The sequence below is a fragment of the Leptosomus discolor genome, chromosome 2 (genome assembly GCF_034619465.1).
Source record: "Leptosomus discolor isolate bLepDis1 chromosome 2, bLepDis1.hap2, whole genome shotgun sequence".
NCBI lineage: Eukaryota > Metazoa > Chordata > Aves > Leptosomiformes > Leptosomidae > Leptosomus > Leptosomus discolor.
Genome location: NC_141392.1, coordinates 105027722 through 105049851, shown reverse-complemented (window position 1 = coordinate 105049851; position 22130 = coordinate 105027722). Strand labels below are relative to the sequence as shown.

The 22130-nt window shown below is 39.7% G+C and overlaps 1 protein-coding gene across 1 annotated transcript in view; it reads right to left on the bottom strand.

Annotated features, from left to right (window-relative positions):
- The window catches only part of ERICH1 (glutamate rich 1), a 75034-nt gene that overhangs the window by 50644 nt on the left and 2260 nt on the right, over positions 1–22130 (bottom strand). The window contains exon 2 of the mRNA XM_086460471.1: positions 7558–7752. Within this exon, the coding sequence (XP_086316597.1) occupies positions 7558–7752 (195 nt within the window). The remainder of the gene's footprint in view (positions 1–7557; positions 7753–22130) is intronic.

The window sequence follows — 22130 nt, the reverse complement described above, 5'->3', positions numbered from 1 at the left end:
ACTGTAATACAGCATGTAATGAGAGAATTTTTAAACCTTTGAGAGAAAATAAGAGTGCGTGACAACACTTTGTTGTATAATAATTAGAAACTCCATTGCTCTTTAGCTTATTCACAATAGACAGCTTTTTGGAGTAATTAACTAAAATGAAGCTGACTGGTTTAACAAATCTCTAAAGGTGTTTACTGCATTGAGAAATTAAACTCTAGCAGTACCCAATCATATGCACTTCATCAATTCAATCAGCTAAAAGCCAGGGCTGTCTATGTATATTTTTCAGACAAATTTCATCTTCTAGGCACTTCTGTCACAAACTTAAGTTTTCTATAATAGAATGGCTGCAGAAGGACAGGATTAGTATGACTGAGGACATAGTCCAGGTGTCACAGTGATGATTTCTTAAACACAGTACACTGTTAGCATTAGTAACTTCAATGGAAAAAGTAAGAAGGAGAACATACACAAAAAAAAATATATCACACAGCTGTACTGACTTCTGTCAGGAATTCCTTATATAGGATAACAATACTGGGATATTTCACAGCTGACAGACGTTCATATTTTTATTTAATGGAGTAAATTGCATTTTGTCTACTTATATAGCATAATATGGTTTCCCTCTTTATTTAAAAAACCCTATTAAATAAAAAAAACTTAAAAGTAATAATAGCTTAGTATTTTTCTTCATTACTTCTTACTTAAATAAATGGAGACAAAAAAGATCAAATAGGTTGCCTCCACAAGATCTGAGACTCTGCCTAGGGTCTCTGCATTTCAGTTTCCTTTTGCAGAATTAGGGAAAACACAAAAAACCAAAAGTGGAACTGCATGCTTTATACGGAAAGATTTAATACGTTATTTAATACCATATATTTCACTTTTATACAGTTATCCTTCTTTAGCAACTCTTAAATTTTAATTTTTGTAAGGAAGATGCTAAACTTTGATCAGTAAACCCCAAGCCCTTTAAAAAGCAGTTATTTCTGACCAAGAAAAAGGCTGAGACTAAAGAGGCCATTAAAAAAGCCAGTTCTACCATTAGCAAGTCTCTAGTCAGAAGCATGTGTGCCTATTTTGAATACATACATAAAGATATTAAAAATAATTAGTGAGGTTTTAAAGCATCAACAAAAAGTAAAGAAGTCACAGAACTACAGACCTCAAGGGAAACATTCTCTGTGAAATTAATCCTTGTTACAAGTAGATCCTGCCCTAACAAAGGTCAGAAACAAACAAAGCCAACCCTCAGAACAAAATTAGTCAAAGTCCATGTCCAAGTAATTTGTACTCAGAAATGCTTTCTCAGTCTTTTGTCAGACAATTTTTTTTTGTTTTGCAGTACAGCAAGCTTTTAAGCATTTATAATGCTGTACTTGGAAGCATACTCCCAAGCTAAGGGAAGAAGAAATTAAGTCCTCCTATTTGTAGGAGCTTTCAGTTTTCCATTTGCGCTCTTTAATACTTTGTCTGTCAAGAAGGCCTAGGTTCATTACATGTATGAGTAACTTTTTAAATGGTTTAAGGCAATAAAGCTGGTTATCTAGACCTTCTTTAACTTGATGGTGAAGCAAGAAAAAACTCTTTTCTTACATCTTCTGAAATTGCAATAGAAGAGTCAAGTTCCTCAAGGGCAGAAACATTTAGAAAATCTTATCTAATTGTCACAGGGGGAAGGCAGTGGGGGCAGACCCTATTTTGGTTATCTTCATTTTCTCACCGAGTACTTTGGTAGAATAGAGGGGAAAAAATTTGATTTCGGACAACTAGAATCCAAAAGGAAGGTACATCTTAGTATGCCCTTGAATGGAAATTTTGTCCACAGGGGGGTGGTTGGGTTTGTTGTGTAGTGGGTTGTTTGGGGTTTTTTTGGGGGGGGTGTGTGTGGGGGTGTGTGTGTTTTGTTTTAATTCACTTTTAAAAAATAAAAAAATTCTCTTTCCAAGAGATAAGATATAAACAACTACCCTCTTTCTTCGGGGTTTAGAAGAAGCATGGCACCTCCACGTGTTTTCTCCAACTCTAACAGGCTACCACCTTCCTAAAGAAAATGCAATACGATTCAGAAGACCACTATAGTCAAAAAAAGACAGCATCCCTCAATTTTCCTTCAGTCTTCACTTATTCTGGGGCTTATTGTAAACTTTAGTTCCAGAACTATGTGGGGAGCTTTATGGGACAACCCTTTCTGACACTAAATTATTAATCTTACAAAATTAAATGAGAAGCAGTCATAAACATGGGTCCTGATCTTCTATATACTTAAGCATCTCAACTTCAATTTGATCTCAAGAGGCATATAAATGCAAATACCTACAGGATATAAAAGTACGATTTTTAAATTTTACAGGCATAAGCCCCTATTATGTTTCAAAACGCAGACATTTAAGGCAATGCTCAAAATACATTCCAATAAATATAAGAATCTGGGGGGTAGCTCGTACATATCAGTAATGGTATTTTAACAACCTGAAAATAACTGTTCAAGGCAAGTAGAACATTGTTGTGAGTTTTATAGTAAGAGCTGCTATTTAATGCTATAAAATATTTAGACTTTAAGTCAGCTTCTTTTTACAGAAACCCTTCTTATTGACACTAAAGTTTTCAGTAGATTTTGTAGAACTGAAATGAGCACTTTCAAACTAGGAAGGAGTCTGTATCTACAAAAAATATCCCTCTTGTTTTCCATTGTCTGTCTTAGACTACTGCTACTTAAATGATCAGTTGTTTTGTAGTTATGCCTATAACCTTTGGTCTACAAGAAATAAGTTACTTAAAGTAGTACAAAATTAAAAAAAAATTAATGCCTTTATGTTTTTCCTTTTCCAAGGCCACACAGTTTATAGCTGCAAATCTTATACCCTATCACTAACCATGTACTTTCACTGTCCAATGCCATAAAAATCACAACCTATAAATGATTACTCATGCAAGAGCTCCTTAAATTTAAATGAAATCACAACCAGAGAAGAATGATCAAGTTTCACAGGTAACCAATTTCTCTTTTTCCTATGAGTTTATCATAGCAACCCTCTTCAAGGTTGGTGGTTTGTTTTTTTTTTCTTTTTAAGTACAGAGTGGTAGAACATCAATCAAGGCACTACCATAGCATCTGCTTGCCTCCAACAGAAAACAAGCTCAGTTAGTTTGCTGTTAATTTCAAGAACAGCCTTGCTGCTTTGCTGTGAAAATCCTAAATACAGAAATAGGTTTTTTTTTTCTCAGTGTTTCCTTTCCCATGAGCTATATTTTACCTGTACGAGGATTCTGGATCAAAAGCTTTTGTTCAATTAACTTGAAGAACATTGTATTAGAAACAATGTATAAACAGAGGAGTTATACATCACAAGGTCAACTAAACTCTCCCCCTCACCTCCCACTTCAGTGGGAGTTTGGGCAGGCCCTAATTTATAAGGAATAGTATAGATTCACTACGAATGAATTAATTTTTGGCTTTAGAAATTACTCTGCAGTCATGCTTATTTAGTACATCATCACAGAACAAGTAAACAGCCTGTTATCTGTTTTGAAATTACAATTAGTTCCCCATGCTCTCAAATGTCATTTTATAGAATAAGCTTAATACTTTCTCAGCTTTTCATTACTGACAACACAAAAGAAGTACTAGAAGTACTGATCTAGAAAAACAAAATGGTATCAAACAAATGAAATTGCAACAAGTTGGGATTTCAGGCAATCTTCTGTCACAGTAATGGGATGCAATACAGGATGACAGCCACACAATCCTTGAAAAGCAAATTCTACAACAGACACATGCAAGAAAGCCCTGTAGCTAATGTGTTACTAGCCACCCTTGTTACAGATTGGGTGGGCGATTATTTTTTAAAAAAACAAACAAAACACACCACCCGCCCCCCCCCCCCCCAGTAACACATATTTCTAGAATAACGTATGCTGAAAAGGACTTTGGAGGTCATTATCCCAAACCCCATTAAAATTTGACCCAATTAGATCAAGTTTTCTAGTACACTGTTTAGTTTTCAGGTCCTCAGAGGGTGGAGATACCAAAACTCTCCGTCAGCCCACTCCCAATGCTTGATCATCCCCAAGATGGAATTCTCCCCCGTCTAGTTGGGATTACTGTTGCCACAACTTCTGTTGCTAAGCACCTCTGAAAAGTGCATGGCTCGGTCTTCTCTATACTCCTCCTTCCCATTTGGTAGCTGAAGTAATGAGACTTCCTTAGCCTTCTTTTCTTATGACTGAACAAACTAAATTCTCTCAGTCCCTCCTCATACACAATGTCATCTGGTGCTCTGGTCTTTATGGTGCCCTCCATTGGACTCACTCTACTTTGTCATTACCTTTCTTTTACTAAGGAGCCCACTGGTCACAGTACTTCCAATACAGACTCACAAATGCTGCTCCAGTGTGGTCTCACAAGAGGAAGAGTCGCTTCCTTCAAACTGCTGGCTACATTGCTAATACAGCACAATATGTCGTGAGCTGCCTCTGTGGCAAGGATACAATGCTAAATCATGTCCAGCTGGGCATCCACCAGAACCCACAGGCCCTTTTCTGTGGAGCTGCTTCCAGCCAGGTTACCCCCAGCCTGTACTGCTGGTTATTCCATGTCAGACACAGGACTCTGCACTCCAGTATTAATCCCCAAGGTACACCACGAGCACACGGCCATCTATTGAGCTTTCTACTGCTGATCACCACCCTTTGAGCCTGGCAGTCTATCTGACCATTCACCTACCCAGCTGGTATCTCACCTCCTTGGCTATAAGAATACTATGGGAGACTATGTTGAAGGCCCTGCTAAGAAAAATAATCAAAGAACATGCACTGTGCCCTCCCCACCTACAAGCCAGTCATGTCATTATAGAAGGCAACCGGATTGTACAACCTGCCTTTGGTAAATCAAGACATACTGTTCCCAATTCCCTTTTTGTCCCTCACATGCTTGGCGAGAGCTTCCAGAATGATTTAGTCCATAACATGCTCACAGTTTTCCAGACCCTTCTTCTTGCCCTTGTTGAAAACGGATATGACACTTGCCTTTTCCAGTCACTGCAGAACCTCCCAATTGCGATGACTTCTCAAAGAGGATAGAAACCAGTCTCACAATGACATCAGCCAGCATCCCTGAATGCACACCATCTTGTCCCACTGACATGCAATTGCTCAACTGACTTAACTGCTCCCCAGTTATCTTCATCTACTGTGAAGTAACGCTTCACTCCCACTGACTTGATAATATTATATTGACTTTATTACTAGGCTCAGGGGCCTGGTAGCCCTAAGGACAAGTCTTACCAGTAAAAACAGGCAACAAAAGGCACTAAGTACCTCAGCCTTTTCCTTGTCTTCTATCACTAGTCCCTTGCCCATTAAGCACTGGGCCCACATTTTTTTCAGCCTTCCAGTTGTTGCCCTCACCCTTCTTGATTCTTTCCACTTCCCTCATGAACTTCAACTCCAGCTGAGCTGTTGCCTTCCTAACTCCATCCCAGCATACTTGGGCATCATCTCTATGTTTCTCTTGGGTAGCTAACAGCTGCTTTCGCCTTCTCTGTATTTCCTTTTTGTGTTGTAAGGGCCCAAAGCTCCCTCTTAGGAGCTTAGTTGCCTGCACTACAGGCAGCTGTCTGATATCACCCAGATGTTGATCCAGATTGTTATGAAGAAAGAGTTGCTTATGAAAGACCCGTAAGAAGACACCACAGCAAGGACTCCCCTCACATCACTCAAGAGCTGCTTTAAAGCTGAGGTTTTTAAGCAGCTCCCAGCCTGAGCTAGACTGCAGCCATGCCCATGCATGGGCACATACCCCAACTGATGCACACCCTGACTCACAGACTTTACATACTGGCTTGACCTCAGACCTGCCTTGTCACTATTGACTCACTTGGTATCACCGAACTGTCGGCTGAACGTCATCACTGTAACCAGACATGCTCTGCTCTCCTTTTTCAGGTACCATGGGACTGCTTCTACAGGGAAGAAACAGCTCCTGTGCCTGCCTTGTTCCAGCCAGCCTTCCCTCACCTTCCCCTCACTGCTCCCTGACACACCTGACACACCAGGCATCCTGCCACACTTGCTCAATTTTCTGCATGTCAAAAAGAGCCATTGTTGTACTTTGAGAAGGTTATTCTTGAAGATCAACCAGCTCTCCAGAGCTCCTTTGAAATTCAGACCAGTCTTCCATTTGATCCTACCAAGCAGATCCCTGAACAAGACAAACATCTGTTCTTCTGTAGTACAGGGTTCTAATCCTACTAGTCATTTTGCTCACTTCTTTCAGGACTTCAGTCTCCTATCCCGCACCACATCCACAATCAGTTCTTCCTTGTTTATAAGTAACAGGTCTAGCTGGGCACCTTCCCTAGTGAAAGCTTATTATACTCTTGGAAAATGTGCCTTTTTATTTCAAGTCACTTTAACAACCTCTTTCCATTATGGCAAAATTTGGTTTTATAGAATCATAGAATCATCAGGCTGGAATAGACCTCTAAGATCATCGAGTCCAACTGTTGACCTAATACCACCATGCCTACAAGCGCCGCATCAAATGATTTTTTGAACACCTCCAGGGACGGTGACTCCACCATCCCCCTGGGCAGTCTGTTCCAGTGTCAAACCACTTTTTCAGTAAAGAAATTTTTCCTAATGTCCAATCTAAACCTCCCCTGGTGCAATTTGAGGCCATTTCCTCTCATCCTATCATTTGTTACTTGGGAGAAGAGGCTGACACCCACCTCACTACAACCTCTTTGCATCAGGTAGTTGTAGAGAGCAATAAGGTCTCCCCTCAGCCTCCTCTTCTCCAGACTAAACAACCCCAGTTCCCTCAGCTGCTCCTCATAAGACCTGTTCTTTAGACCCTTCACCAGCTTCATTGCCCTTCTCTCAACACACTCCAACACCTTAGATGAGCTACAACACAAAGCAGTTCACACTTCTATACTAATGCACAGAGCCTTTCACCCACAAGTAATACCATAGCAAATTCATTTTGCAACTCCTTCATCTTTTGGCATAGCATCCATATTTTACAAACCATTTGAAAAAGGACTTTTATTTACCCATCAAAATATTCACGTGCCACTTTCACTGCATAAACACACACAAAATAATGCTTTTTAACAGGGTACTAACCTAGTACCTGAACTGATATTTGCCTTTTGTTGGGTTTATGTTCCCCATGGGGTTTCTGTTCCAACATGAGGGCAGGAGGAAGTGCTGGATCGTGTATTCTCACCAAATTTTAGCGTATCTCTAATAGCTGAGCAGAGTTGTAGCAGTGCAAGTCATTTCCTCACTGTTCAATAGACATTACACCAAAGACAGTTACAGCTTACATTAGCTACTGCTAAACACTGCATTCGTGTATAGACACGAAGATTACTTCTTGGCTTTCACAGGACTTAATACCTAGAACACTTGAGGTCAGTGTGAAGTACCACTAGCGCTTGTATTCAAATTTGTCCGTTGGTATCGACAGATGAAAAAAGTAGACATTATGCTGTTCTCAAGTGAAGTAACTATATTTAAAAGCATATTATCAGAAGAAGGACTACGCAGTCTCACCTTGGAATGATTCACATGGTGTATCAGTTGATGTGCTAGCATCTGTTGATGAAGTCTGAACATTATCCAAATTCTTTTCTTCGGATTTTGAGCCCAGATTTCTGAAAACCGCCTCCTCTTCTCTACTCGAAGTATGCACAAGAGAAGATGATGAATTTTCAGCATACAGTCGTTTCAGTACTTTCCCTATGAACACTGTTGGGTAAGAAAACTTTTTTAAACAAAGAAATGCAGTGTTTTAAGTATATTTTAAGACTTCAAAAACCCAACAACTTAATGATTCAAGACAGTTTCCCTCATATTCCATGCAAGTCTGTCTTCAGTAGCCCCTACCTGTCACAGGTAAAGCTGAAAATAATATATTACAGTCCTAAACTTGAGTCAGAAAAGCTGCTTTAAAATCCCAGAGTTCACTAGCAAGGTTACATTTAAAGTCTTCTATTTGACTACATTTTGGCAACAAATTAATACAGTACATTTACAGACTAAATAAATTAATGTTTTAAAAGAAATTTTAAAACAAGTGTCTTCCTACACAAATGTTATAAGGCTGCTCAAAATGCAGGTCTCCTCTAGCACAGAGGCACTGCAATTGAATCGCTCATTAAAATCAGTAAGCTACAACTATTTAATCACATAGAAAAACTAGAAGGAGACAGCAGCAGAAACACATGGTAACCCAATTATTTCTACAGAATTAGCAGTATTCTTATACGCCTCTTCCTCTTATGGGCCCCTTTCTGACGACACTGGCAATCTGCTACTAGTTACTCAAATGCAAGCATCATTTGATTAAAGAAAAGAAATATATGCAAATAATCTACTCATCAACAAAACTATCATCTTTATATGGATGCATGCATATTTCAATCAGTTGAAATTAGCTATGATATTAAAATATAAAGCAATACCAAGAAAGTTTTTATCTATTGCAAAGCAACATCCTCAGTTTCATGAATTCTACACAGTCCAGCAGATATTGTGGGATGGGGGAGGAAAGTAAACAGAAATTTGGAGAAAAACACGTTATCTAAACTCCAATTTTAATATACAGTGTATGGACACCTTACAAGCAAATGGGTGCAGATACTTAACAAAATAATTCTGCCAAGAGAAAAGGACTTACACTGTTGTAAGAAGAATGGCTCCTACTGCAGCTTAACAGAAGAACAGACTATCATCGCACAAGTCTCTTCGATTTATTACTTTCCTTCACAACTGAAAAAAAATCACCTTCATTGAGCTAGGAAATCCTTGAACCACCAGTCCTTGATGGACAAACTTTATCTCCACATGCACCTTAGCAATATGCCTCAGTTGCCGTATAAATGACTAACTATAGTGGAGAATGTCCGGTTAGACTTTTTTTAAGCTCTTACTAGTTTATACATGATCACTCTGCTTGTGCCCAATTACTTGAATAATCGGTGACTTTATGAAAGACCTATGACAAGATGTAAGCCTGAAGAGATACTTGTACAGAAAGCTTTGCTTATGAAGTACAAATTTTAGTTTTTCTATGCTTATCCATCATTCAGTGACATGAAAAAACCTGTGACAAGCCACCAGCAATGTCCCCACCAAGTAAGCACAACCTATTTTGCAAGTTACAGGTTAAGACTACCGTTCCAAGACAGACAGACATTAACAAGTGACTGTGTATTTTCTTTTCATAAGGTTCCCTTGCCAGGATATTCTACAGCTAGAGACAAAATACACAATTACTCTCTTCAAGAGGACAACTAGACAAAGTAGACAGAAATAAGCAGTGTAATAAGACAAAACTAACTGCCCTTTGCAGATCTCTGACTCTAAAGCAAGTTATCCAAGAAGTTTATCCTGGATCCTTTCCCTGAGTACTGCTACTAACACTGCAGCATTTTAATGAACTCCAGTAGAGCCATTACTAAATGTCATGGTTTAACCCCAGTAGGCAGCCAAGTCCCACACAGCTGCTCACACAGTCCCCCCTGCGTGGGATGGGAAAGAGAATCAGAAAGGTAGAACTGAGACAACTTCAGGGTTGAGATGAAGACCATTTAATCGGTAAAGCAAAAGCCATGCGCACATGCAAAGCAAAAGAAGGAATTCATTTGCTACTTCCCATCGGCAGGCAGGTGTTCAGCCATCGCCAGGACAGCAGGGCTCCATCATGTGTAATGGTTACTTGGGAAGACAAATGCCATCGCACCAAACATCCTCCCCCCCTTCCTCCTCCTTTCCCTCAGCTTTTATTGCTGAGCATGATGTCATATGGTGTGGGATATCCCTTTGGTCAGTTGGGGTCAGCTGTCCTGTCTGTGTCCCCTCCCAGCTTCTTGTGCACCCCCAGCCTACTCACTGGTGGGGTGGCGTGAGGAGCAGAAAAGGCCTTGGCACTGTGCAAGCACTGCTCAGCAATAATCAAGGCGGTGTGTTATCAACGCTGTTTTCACCACAAATCCAAAAAACCTAGCACCACAGGAGCTGTTATGAAGAAAATTAACTCTAGCACTGCCAAAACCAGTACATAAATTAATATTCAAGCACGTGTGTTGAGGAGGCTGTTCTTCCAAAGAAAATGATCATTGAGATACTGATGAATCTATCTATGGAAATTCATTTTCTCCAAATCTGCTGAGGACAGCCAGCCTCCTCAAAGCTACAGTGGATTTCATGCTCCTCATCTTGAAATCTGATTTTTCTAGTCATCTGTTCAGCTACCCCCACAAAAAAAATTACTTCAGTCTTTTCCCTTCCTTTTTAAAATATACTCATATGCACATTAGCACTACTTCAGAAAGCGATATGAACCGTTTTTGGTACATTCATTCCTTCTTATTCACACGGGGCTCTTCCCATCTCTAATAGCTCTGCTTGAGAAAGCAAGCTGAAATGCCTTTGGAGTGTGTGAATACTGAGGACAGTATGCTTTCCCAAAAATCTCTCTTGCTTAGAAAGAAGTATCTAAATCAGTAGCAGTAATAGATTTACTTAAGCAAAGATACAGTTTAGCTGTCAATACCAAAGCAGCATCCAATCTTACAGGCTGGAGTTTTCAGCAGGCACGGGAAGCAGCAGCTGGGTGCAGAGTGGGGGAGCCTTTATTGCCTGCAAAGCTTCCACACCTGGGTCAGCACATCTCAGCACTGCAAAGTTGTCTCTGAAGACAACTAGCAATTCCCAAGAACCATAACAGAATGGAAATGAGCAGCCGTGACACCTGGGCATGACAAAGTCCCTGTTTGGAACCTGATGAATTTCAAGCCTTCTGAAGACAGCAGGAAACAATGTATCCCAGCAGTACACCTTCCTTGGGAGAATGAAGGTGGTGGTATCACTAGAGAGCAGCTGAAAAAATGACTGTATTAGTCTGAACTATTTTGAATCCTAAGTATATCCTAGCCTTAAAAAAAAAATCTGCTTGCAGCTCAAAACTTTTTGAATAAGTTTGTCCTGCGTATCAATGAACAAGGAAATTAGGCTCTGAGGAATATCTATCCTGCCATACTCAGCAGCTTTCCATGCTCCAAAGCAGCACTCTGCTTTGCAGCTAAGAGTCTGAGAGCTGAGCTACCAAAACATTTTTCAGATGTCAGAGTATGCTCTTTCTGCAGGGTTTTATTGGTGCAATTACTTAAAAAGAAAAAAAAAAAAAAAAAAAAGACATCCTGTGATATCTGTGAGCATTGGCTTAATCACAGGAGGTTGTCCTTCTCTGAGCATTTCTTCCCCCTTATTCAAAACTTCTTAACCTGATGTCTTTGGCACTACGCAGCATCAGAGATCAGTCCATCTGGTAAGAACTGCTCAAACACTTAAAAGTAACTACCTCTTAACAGAAGATTAGCAATACAGAAGAAGCAAGGAAAAATACCTACTACCACAGGCATATCTAACCTATCAGAGTTCCAAAATGGAGTTAAGACTTACTCTCACCATACGTGGAACATAGCCAAGTACACACGGTTATTTGTTGCTGTTGTTTCCAGTCAACATAAGTGACAGAGGATCTGCACAGATTCATGTAGTCTTTCAATAGACCAATCTGGGAACACTTTTCCACCTTTTGTAGCAGACTGATATTTCTAAACAAGCATATTCAATTGAGATGTTTTCTTAAAAAGACCTCAACAAGAGACAAGAGAGACCACAAAGATGAGGGATATACTCTTTGGAGTGAGAACCAACGAAAATTGCCACATTTACATACAGCATTAATGCACAAGGTACAGAGGAGTGAATTTAATATATTCCCCTGGGTACATTTTTGAGGTCATTCTTGAAAGCCGTATTCACATATTACAAAACCTGGTGTTCCAGTCTGGAAGAGAAAGACTAGTTTGAGGGGAATTATCTCTGGAACTAAGCCTGTAATCGAACAAGAAAGAAATGTGAACAGCAATAAGAAGCCAATTACAACGGAAAAAAAAAAGAGAAGCCTTGTTGCACAGACTACTGCAAATATACCTCTCAGAACAAAGCAGTCTCTGAAACTAACAGATGAGAAACTGGAAATGAGAGAGGAAAGCAGATAAGCTAAGTGATTTAGGGGCCAGGAATGGCAGCAATGGGAATGCAGCTGAAAGCAACACAGAATGTTTGCTAGCATTACCTCTGCATTGGTTTCAGCTGTCCTTACTTCCCTACAAAATCTGGGACAGCAGATAGTAATCCAAGAAGTTTTATAGGGCATAGACCAGGCAAGAATTAATGAAAGGAAGACTTCAGTTCACCCAATCCATGGTAAGTCTTTAAAAACTACCACAGCAGCTTATCATAGCTCTATTTCTCTTAGATATAACTGATAGCTTGTTACTCCCAATCTACTGAAAACTAAAGACACTTTCCAAGTTCTTCAGGGAATGTATTCTGCAATGTGAAGAAAAGTTTCCCCATAGCTATACATTACAGAAGGAAGACACGGCTCTGAACACCTGCTCACACAGTGACAACTGGAGGAAGCTCTAAGGCTCTAGGTTAGATGAGCATGGCCAAGGGACCACCATATTTTGGAGTTCTACGTTATCATAGCAGATTTTGTTGCCACTTTACTTCTGAGCAGTGTGTGGAAAGATTTTTCCATTGCTGATGTCTCCAGAGTCCAAACAGAAGCACGAATAGGACTGTGAAGAAGTGCTTGCCGCATTGTGCATGCTCTTTCACCTCTAGGAATCTGACAGAACTTTAATACTACAATGGACAAATTCTTCATGCTGTGAGATGTAGTGTTGAAAATAAGACACTCAAGATGAGTGAAGGCAAGACAGTATTAGACTTTTTATAATGATCAACTAAAGATGACTGTGTTCTGAATCTATCTGGATTTGCCAGACATCAGACTGTGTGCACACATGGTGGAGGAGGCAAGAATTGTGCATGCCACACCAGTTTTGTGGAATAGACCGAACACAGTTCAAGATCATACAAAGGAAACTTCACCATGTTATAACTAGGCATATGGCCAAAAAGAGGTACCACACAGTAATAACGTTAACAGAAATACCTGGCCCAAATCCTAAAGGTTTAAAGAAAGTCTTCGTTCTTTTGCTGTAGGGGAAGACCAGGTTACACTGACACTGCCTCTGTTAACAAGGTTATAAAGATTAAAGAGAGAAACAAAACCTTACAGACCTTTTTTCCCCTGGAGAGTTGGGGGGCCTCCATGCTTGGGGTGACAAGCAAACATTCCTAAATGGAGATTACTAAGCTGGAAGTGACTATAGACAAAAGCCTGTGTGTTTCAATCATGAGAGCGGCTGAGCCACTGCTGTGACTGAAATCATGTACCATGGCAATATGATCCAAGACTCTACCAAGTCTGGGCCAAGTATTTTTAAATCCGAGATAGGAAAATGAACTACATTAATATATGAACCTAGAGAGATCTCACTGAAAACCTTGTACAGCCTTAAGTCTACTGTGTACAAACCAGCTGAACTCAAATCTGAGCAGACAGAGAAGAGTTTTTATAATAACCAACAAGACATGGAATAACAAGGAGAGCTTGGGCTGTTCAGCATAAGCAAACAAATGCTAAAAGAATTCTAAGTAGTGAGAAGTGTTATGTAGCTCAAGGATAAGATTGCATTAGATCATGCCACAAAAATATTAGAGACTAATGATGAATGAGAATTGCCAATCTCAACACACTGATGAGCATCTAGTACTGCAGCATTCTTCTAGTAAACTAACAAGAGAAAATAAAACAGCGTAGTTAAGAGCTCAATGCAAGAGACTTCTCTAACTCCTATAAATGCTACAGGGCTGACTGCAAGAAGAAAGGACTAGAACCAACTGCAGTGAAGATTGTTTTTAATACTATATTCTTTATAGATCACTCCAGAGTTCCTTACATTTCATTACTGACATGCATGCAAAATAAGCCAGAGACCAGCTGGATCCTTTATTTGTTAAAAGGAAGTACACAAAATTTATCTTAGTTATTCCAGGGCAAGAAAAGTTTTCCTAACATAACGGTGGGTATATTACATAAACCAGATTCTAGATTCACTGTAGGTATGACAGATTTAGACCGCTGTATGACAAATTTAGGCCAGCAAGAGGTCTGAAACAGGCCTTTGAAGTTAAAGCCAGCAAAAAGGAGCCATCACATGCCAAACAATACCAGACTAGTGTACCTAATGACAGGCAATTTATGGTGTACAAGACAGACATCCATAAAGAGGAAGTTACTAGTTACACCCACTGCATAGCTGTTGCTTTATTAAAAGGGTAAAACCCACGTAACATCTTAGTGCAGTAACCAAGATTCCAAACTTCACTTACTACTTCAGCAGTACCTAAGGCATCGTCACATTTAAGGGTTTAGAGCATTAGGATGAGATTTTGCTCAGCTTTCTCACAGCAATCCCACTGACATCAAGTTTTCCACTTAAAGAAAAGGAAGTGTAATTTGGCTTATCATAGTGGCAAATAACATAGTCTAAAAAGCCAACAGTGGAAGATTTTAATCTGTAGAGCCACTGTACTTCCATTCAAAATATAATTATATTTAAACACATGAACTCTCCTCAGCATTACTAAGAACCTACGCCATTTTACAGTGAAGTACATTGCTTCTGTGGACTTCAATAGCTTCAAAAAAAACCACTGCAGTCTTGTGTCTGAGACGTACAGAGCTGTAAACACAAGATGAAGAGAGCAGTTGGTGTATCTCTGCAATTAGAATAGACTATTTCAGTTGGAATGGACATACAACGATCACCTAGTCCAAGTGCCTGGAAGTTTTCAGTAGAAAGCTTCCATTTAATAGACCTGAGAAAAGCTTACATATTCTAGTCTTGTCTTCTAAGTTTTCTATTTAATTTCAAAAGTGAAACAAATTCCCTTTCCAGCTGAAAACACACAACAGTATCAAAATACGCAGCCTGTAACTGAACGCACTGAATGTTCCTACTGTGCAATGAGCTGAAGCAACACCAGAAGATGTATCTTTCCAGGAATTCCTCAGTGATGAAAAGGAGCCAGTATTTTCAGAAGCAAGAATAAGCTGCAGTAGGTACCAAACTAGTTCCATGGCTAATTCTTGACAACTCATGTGCAGAAACAGTGAAGCACAAATGTATCAGAAAACTGAAAAAGCACCAGGTCTCTACAGTTTGACATAACACAAACAAAGCAAAGTATAACTTCAAGAAACAGAGTGCAGAACACATGCTGGCTAGCGATACAAATTGTGAACATCCACTAATTTTCTACTACAATTTTGTGAGAAGAGTAAAAAACCTCCTTCAAATAAATGCATCTATGTATCAAATTGACGCCACTTTAAGTTTCTTATATACATAAGCAGACTACCTGCCCCCACCCCGTGCTAACACTGGAATAGCACTGCAGATTTATAAACGTTCTCCTGGGGCTGACAGCACAACTTAAAACTCAGTTAAGACTACAGACTGTAACAAAAGTGTGCTGAATAACTATAAACGAACAAAGTTCTGAATAACATCAGGAGTGTTCCTGTCCAGCTGAATGTGGGAGGTAACAGTTTCCTCAAAAATGTTGCTGTGGAGAATTCTTGACGTGTACTTCTGGCTACTTGTCATATATACCGTAAGTACCCCCACCACATTTCTCAATTAGTTGTTATCTACCTACTCAAATGCAGCTTGGGCAGCAAGAATAAAATAAGTGGCATCAAAAGCACTGGACACACATAACTCTGTGAAGCAGTTGCCCTACTTGGTCGCTCTCCTACAAGAGTCAGGAATTTCTTCTGAAACCATTCCCTATATAACATGTGCTAACATGCCATTTCTGCTAAAGCAGAAGAAAAGATAGTAGAGCAGAACAGAGAATGGAAAGAGCAGACAGAATGATAAACCACATGCAGAACATATGTACAAGGTTTCATTAAAATATTCAGTTCATCTCTGTTAGTGCAGAATTGCTCTCTGATATTCAAAAGGTTGTAAATCCTTGAAGTCTCTTTTATTATACAAGTATCACATCTCCTAAGAAGGCCACGACAGGACAATTACTTTACAGCATGGTCATAAAAATCACAGAACCGTTAAGGTTGGAAGGGATCTTCAGACATCATCTAGTCTAATTCTAATGCTCCAAGTGGTATCAACTAGAGCAGACTGCCCTAGATGGGTATAACAAGCCCATTGCCTGGATAATCTCCTCTTCCCTAATCATGGCCGGGCAGTCAACTCTTGACTGGAGATGCTCAAGGGGATCACTTGAAAAAGAGCAGCTCTTGAAAGAGAGATACCTGGATTTCATTAGGATCCAAAGCAAGAGGGTATAAAAGCTTTTTAAGAGACTGCTACATAAAGAAAATGTTACCCAGACTGCCATTTTTACCAGCTAGCAGGTAGACGACTGATAAATTGTGGCTAAGAGCTGCTATCCATTTCCTTTACCCATTCCCCACAAAGCTTACTTGCCCTTTAACCATACAGGATGGAGCTCCATGGTTTAAGTCTTCTGGATTCTTTCTGAAGGAGCTGCTCAACTGGCCAAACTGATGAACAAAGGTCTTCACTCTGTGTTTGTTTGGCCTAACACACAGTGACTCTTGGGTCATGGCTCCCTAAGTCGCAAAAAGACAAAGGCATCTAGTTTATATTTCAGACACAACTGCAAACTGAGTTTTGCCCCTAATGATGCCTAGTGGTAAACACAAGGCATCATATTCTGTTACGCATTAGATACCCCTCCAGAGACCTTGTGTATACAAGACACCAATTCTGCTGACCAGCCACTGGGTATTCAAGATGTACTCAGTACAGATGACACTGCACTGAGTGCAAACCCCCCGTTACAGACAATGGAAATCAATACACAGGACCTCTGAGGATAATTACATTTATTAATCTTGACCTGAATTTCACAATACAAGAAAAGCCACACAAGCATCGCTCCCAGGCAAAAACAAAACCTCCAGTCATCAACCTCCACAGCCAAAACCCCACAAGGAAAACAAAAAGGACATAGCTGAAATTTCAAAGACTCCAGAACCAATGCTAGAAATGGCAGAGGCCAAAGGCTTGGATTAAGTCAAGAGTGAGTGTGTGTGTGTGTGCGTGCAGGGTACTCTTTGAGTGGAGATCACTTAGCTACAGAGAAGATTCCCAGACTTGGGATACCAGTTCAGCAACAGATTAAAAAAAAAAAAAAAAAGAGGAAAGGAAGGAATTAACTAGAACAAACATTCCATGGCAGCTGAACAGATACACCGCATTTTTCCACTCCCCCTCATTTTTATATGACTTTCTCATTTCCAAAAATGTCCAAGCTGCACAGAGATGTGAGGAAAAGAAGAATGCAGTGACATGCAATTATATCCTGTATAGCCTGACAGTTCAGATCATCATAAGGGTGTATCTTATATTTAAGAAAGGATGGTCTTGTTCAAGTCCGGAGGAAGAAAATGAAAGGGTAATTTTCCTGCTACCAGCGAGGTCAGCTTTGCCAAGTATGACATACTTCCACTCCACCACAGATAGAGTGTGTGCAAACCAAAGCAAAGAGCTGTCATGGGTAAAGTTGATCTTTCCAAAGAGGGGGAAAAAAAAAAAAAAAAGTGAAGTATGTAGAATTCTAGCTGTGGTCAAAGTACAGTTTCATTATGGACGTAAGAATGGGAAGCCTCCAATTTTAGAGTGTTCTGCTTTGTGTTCACAGTCTGCAAGCAGTCTTCATCCTGCAGGTTAAGCTACAGTAACAGGCTCGTACAAGAGTAGCTAAAAGACAAAACAGGATAAAAGTAAGGACTGAAAGATCTCCTGCAGAAAATCCAGGCTGAAGCTGATTATCTCTTGAAAGAGGCACTTGCAGTGCTTACACTTCCTGTAATACAGAAACTAACATTTTACAAGATCTTGTGTTTGGTCAGAGAGGATGCCATTCTGCAGATCATCTACAACATCTTCAGTCTTCACACTTCAGATTTAACTGCATCTATTGATAAATTTATAGTCCTTGTTTCCAAACAGCACTGTTACTCTCTGAAACTCTTTCTTGAGGAAGATACCAAGTAAATTTTCAGCTTCAGATTTCAGGGTAGAATTCACTTGCACCTTAAGGCCAGAAAAGCAGTAGGTTCTCTCATCTAAATGACTGGAAGAAGTGATTTTACATACCTACTCACACTGAGGCAAACAACTTGCGTCTGAATACTTCTAACATATCTCAAAAGACTCTGGAGGCCCTTCAAGAAGTGGAGAAACTAAATAGTTCACATTAGTTTTTTTCCAGTGCTTAATGACCTCTGGCATGAAACACACACCCCATGATCGTCACTCACATTTGAAAGGCTTGAGTTTTTTTGGCCTTGGTCTTTTTTCCTGCCTCCACTCACTATATTAAGGAATCCTGTACTACATGGTGTCAAGGGCTGAGGCTGGGCTGACCCCTAACAAATGGCAGATGCTCTCAACCCCTCTCCCCTCCCAGCAGGGGGTGAGAGAGACAATAAGAAAGAGAGACTCATTGGTTGGAAAAGAAAACTGAAACAGCTTTAATAAAACAACAATAAAATATAACAGTACTAATAAGGAAATGATGAAATATAGACAAATACATAGAAAACCAATACCAAACCCAGCCCCCCTGATGACAGCACCTCACTACCCATGCTGCAGAGCAGGCACTGGGGAAATCCCAGGCAGGACTCAGCAGCAGATGGGAACTGGATTCAGGAACTGGATTGGATTGAAGGCAGAAGAATGGACAGAGTCCTCCTTGGACACTGGCCACAAAAGAAGAGGGCTTGACCCTTGTGGTCCCTCAGCTTCATCCCAAGTATGATGTACATGGAGTGGAGTACTCCGTTGGTCAAGTTTGGGTCACCTGTCCTGTCTGCTCCTCGCCCCCCATAACACCTTTTTACTTACTTATGACCCTTTCACTTACGGCACTTCAACGTGGGGCACAAGATTTAGCAGTGACCTTGGTTTCTATAGGAGCAAGTATAAGCAAGAGCCTTTCTGCACATCATTCCTTGGTAGTAACTACAAACATGAAGCGCGATCACTGCTAGAAGCAGTCACTGTCTGGAAAAAATATGCCGTTGATTTCAAAAAGTGCAGTCACTTAGAAGATACTTAGCTGAAAAGTAAAATCACTGAACATAGTTAAGTCTGTTCTAGCTCAAACCAGGACACATAGTAATTTGTTTCCTGTGAAGATCTCCCTACAGGTTAGAAAACTTGATTCTGAAGAAGTGTCTTTTGGTCTGGAAGGCGCAGTCTCTCAGCCTCATATACCTTACTTCTAACTATCTGCCTTTGTAAAGAAAGCACTCCTATGAACAAAGGACGTTTACCCCATTTCCCCTAGGAGCCATTATATCTGGGTCAGTGGATGTCAAGGAGGGTGGTTTGTGTGGTTTTGGTTTTTTTTGGAACTACAAAACTCTGGAATTAAGACCGAGTAGAAACACTATGGTGAAATGCTGATATCACAAACTAATATTCTTAACTTGACTAGCTCCTTACACAATCTTTTAGTTCTACTAGCCTCATAAAACTTGAATGACAGCTTAAAGGGAAAAATTCGTACAGTTCTTGACAGAATGTCTACATGTAAGGTGGGAATGGTCCTCTTTCCTAGTTTTACAATTGATCTCGCTGACATTCAATATAACATAGATCGGTTTACTCTTAACTGCTAAAGCTACTGTTACATATTCAGTGGGAAAAAGGAGAACCCACACATACTGTTCAGGAATCAAGTTACAGAAGGATTTACTTATATTCAAGGTCACATGAATTCTGTGCTTGAACTACTACAGCTGTCTGCATCTCAGTACAGTTGTTAACCAAAACATCACGGGGCACAAGAAGCTCAGATGCTGCTATTTTAGATGTAGTTTGTAATACTAACTTCATGATATTGAGGTTCATCTCAAGACCTCTGACATATACTCTCATTGAAACAGCATTACTGTTCTACATCCCATTAGACATTAAAATCAGATACTAATTGCCTAGATTTTTACTCCTGTCTTATTCTATATTACAGGTCAAGAAACCACACAGTGTAAAAACACTCCAGTTTTGTACTCTAATATAGTAGTCCATGAAACACATCTCCATTCATCTTTTCACCTAGCATTGATTTTTATAATACATGAAAAACCACTTAGTTATCCAAAACTCAGATACCATTCCCCTATCTTTGGGACAACTTTTGAACAAGAGTAACTTATTTAAGTATATGGCACATGCCAGTGGGGTAGAAAGGAAGGAAAGGAAAAGAGTACAGTGATTACATGGCCCACATTTATGTATTCACTTAAACTGAGGAGTGAGTCACAATGGGAGAGTGATTTACCACTCAAAAATTGACCTATGTGCATGCAGGCCAACACAGTTCATAGCAATTGCAGATACAAAACAGTAAGTTATTTGCTACAAAAAGTAGGCACTTTTTTCTCTTCTTAGCTTAGATGAACTGATTCAGCTTCTCCAAGCACGATCTCTGTCACAGCGCAGTTTCAAACCAGTAAGACCGGCGTTATATCTGTCAGCAAATTCTGCATGAATGAGTAATTCAGTAAAAATCTAATAGATCATGCCATCCTGTCTCAACAAAGGCTTTAGAGATCTCTCAGTAAGCCACCTTAATTGTAGCCTCAAGTTCCTAGACATTTAATAAACTTGACCTGACATGACACAGATAAGAAGCTACATAATCACCACAATGAGAACATCAGGATTTTGTTCCAGTTGTTCACAAGAACCCTGTCTGCCCCGTAGTGAAACCTTGTGAGATGTGTACACCTACTACTGTCCTGGTAAAACAGAGCATCTTCACCAGTATTTCAATTTGTGCATGCTATCCATTTTTCTAAGCATCTTCCACAGCACTTAATACATTTCTCATACTGCACCATTACCTTGATCTTACCTGGCACAATCAAACAGACCTCACTCAAACCATCTAAAGATACCTCACCCACCCTTACTAACAAAGCTCAATTTTGCTGAATATTATTCTTAATAATAGGAATAATTCTGACTACTTGAAACTAGGCCAACTGTAAATCATAGCTGTAAGAAACTTTTTTTTCCTTTCTCTTCTGAGACAGATTTTGAGAGGAAGGAAAAAAAAAAAGAAAAGGCTGTGCGCTTATAACATCACTGGTCACCAAGACCAGTCCTCTGCCAGCACAGGTGTAAACTTTCTAAATTTCAGAAAGTTTAAACCTTACTTCAACCTAAAGAACTCTTATCCAGATGCAAACAGCATATGGCTTGAAGCGAACATCAAGCTATACCACACTTGGGCTAAAGTTAAATGTCATGGTACATGCTGGTGTAACATGAAAAGCAGACCAATAGTACTATAATGGCCTAAAACGCTGCTGAAAACAGAAAAAAAAAAAAGTCGTTCCGATTACTGAAAAGAAAAAAATCCAGAAATTTTAGACAGCCTGGCTCCCTCTGCTCATATGAAACCAAAATGAAGCTCAATATACCAGTATTTACAAAACAAACCATGAAACTGGCAGGGGTAATATCACTAAGCACAGGCAAAAGTTCAACAAGACTGCATCATTTCAGTTTTATTTAAAAGGAATCTTAGTAAGTTCCTATTATTTAAAATACACATACAGTTGAATGTCTACATAGCCTTCTTCAGGGAGTAAATATATCACATTTGCTGAGACTTGAACATTTGATTGTAACATAATACCCAGTAATTTCTGCAAGTGCCCCCACATATACATATATCAGAAATCAATATTACACCAAATATCCCATCGTTACAAGTAGTGGAAGTTCCAATGAGAGAACACTTTTCTTTCTAGTCATAAAAGGGAGTTTTAATTTAAGCCATTAGGCAACACTTAACAGAAATACAAACTACTAGAGAACAGTTTTCAACCTTCTGAACTAAAGACAACTTTTCAGCTGACCATAAGAAACCACACATTGCTTACTGGAAATAACAATCTGTGTTGGTTTTGGCTGGGATAGAGAGATTTTCTTCACAGTAGCTGGTGTGGCGCTGTAGTTTGGATTTGTGTTGGAAACAGTGTTGATAACACAGGGGGGGCATTTTGGTTACCGCTGAGCAGTGCTTGCAGAGTCAGGGCCTCTTCTGCTTCTCAC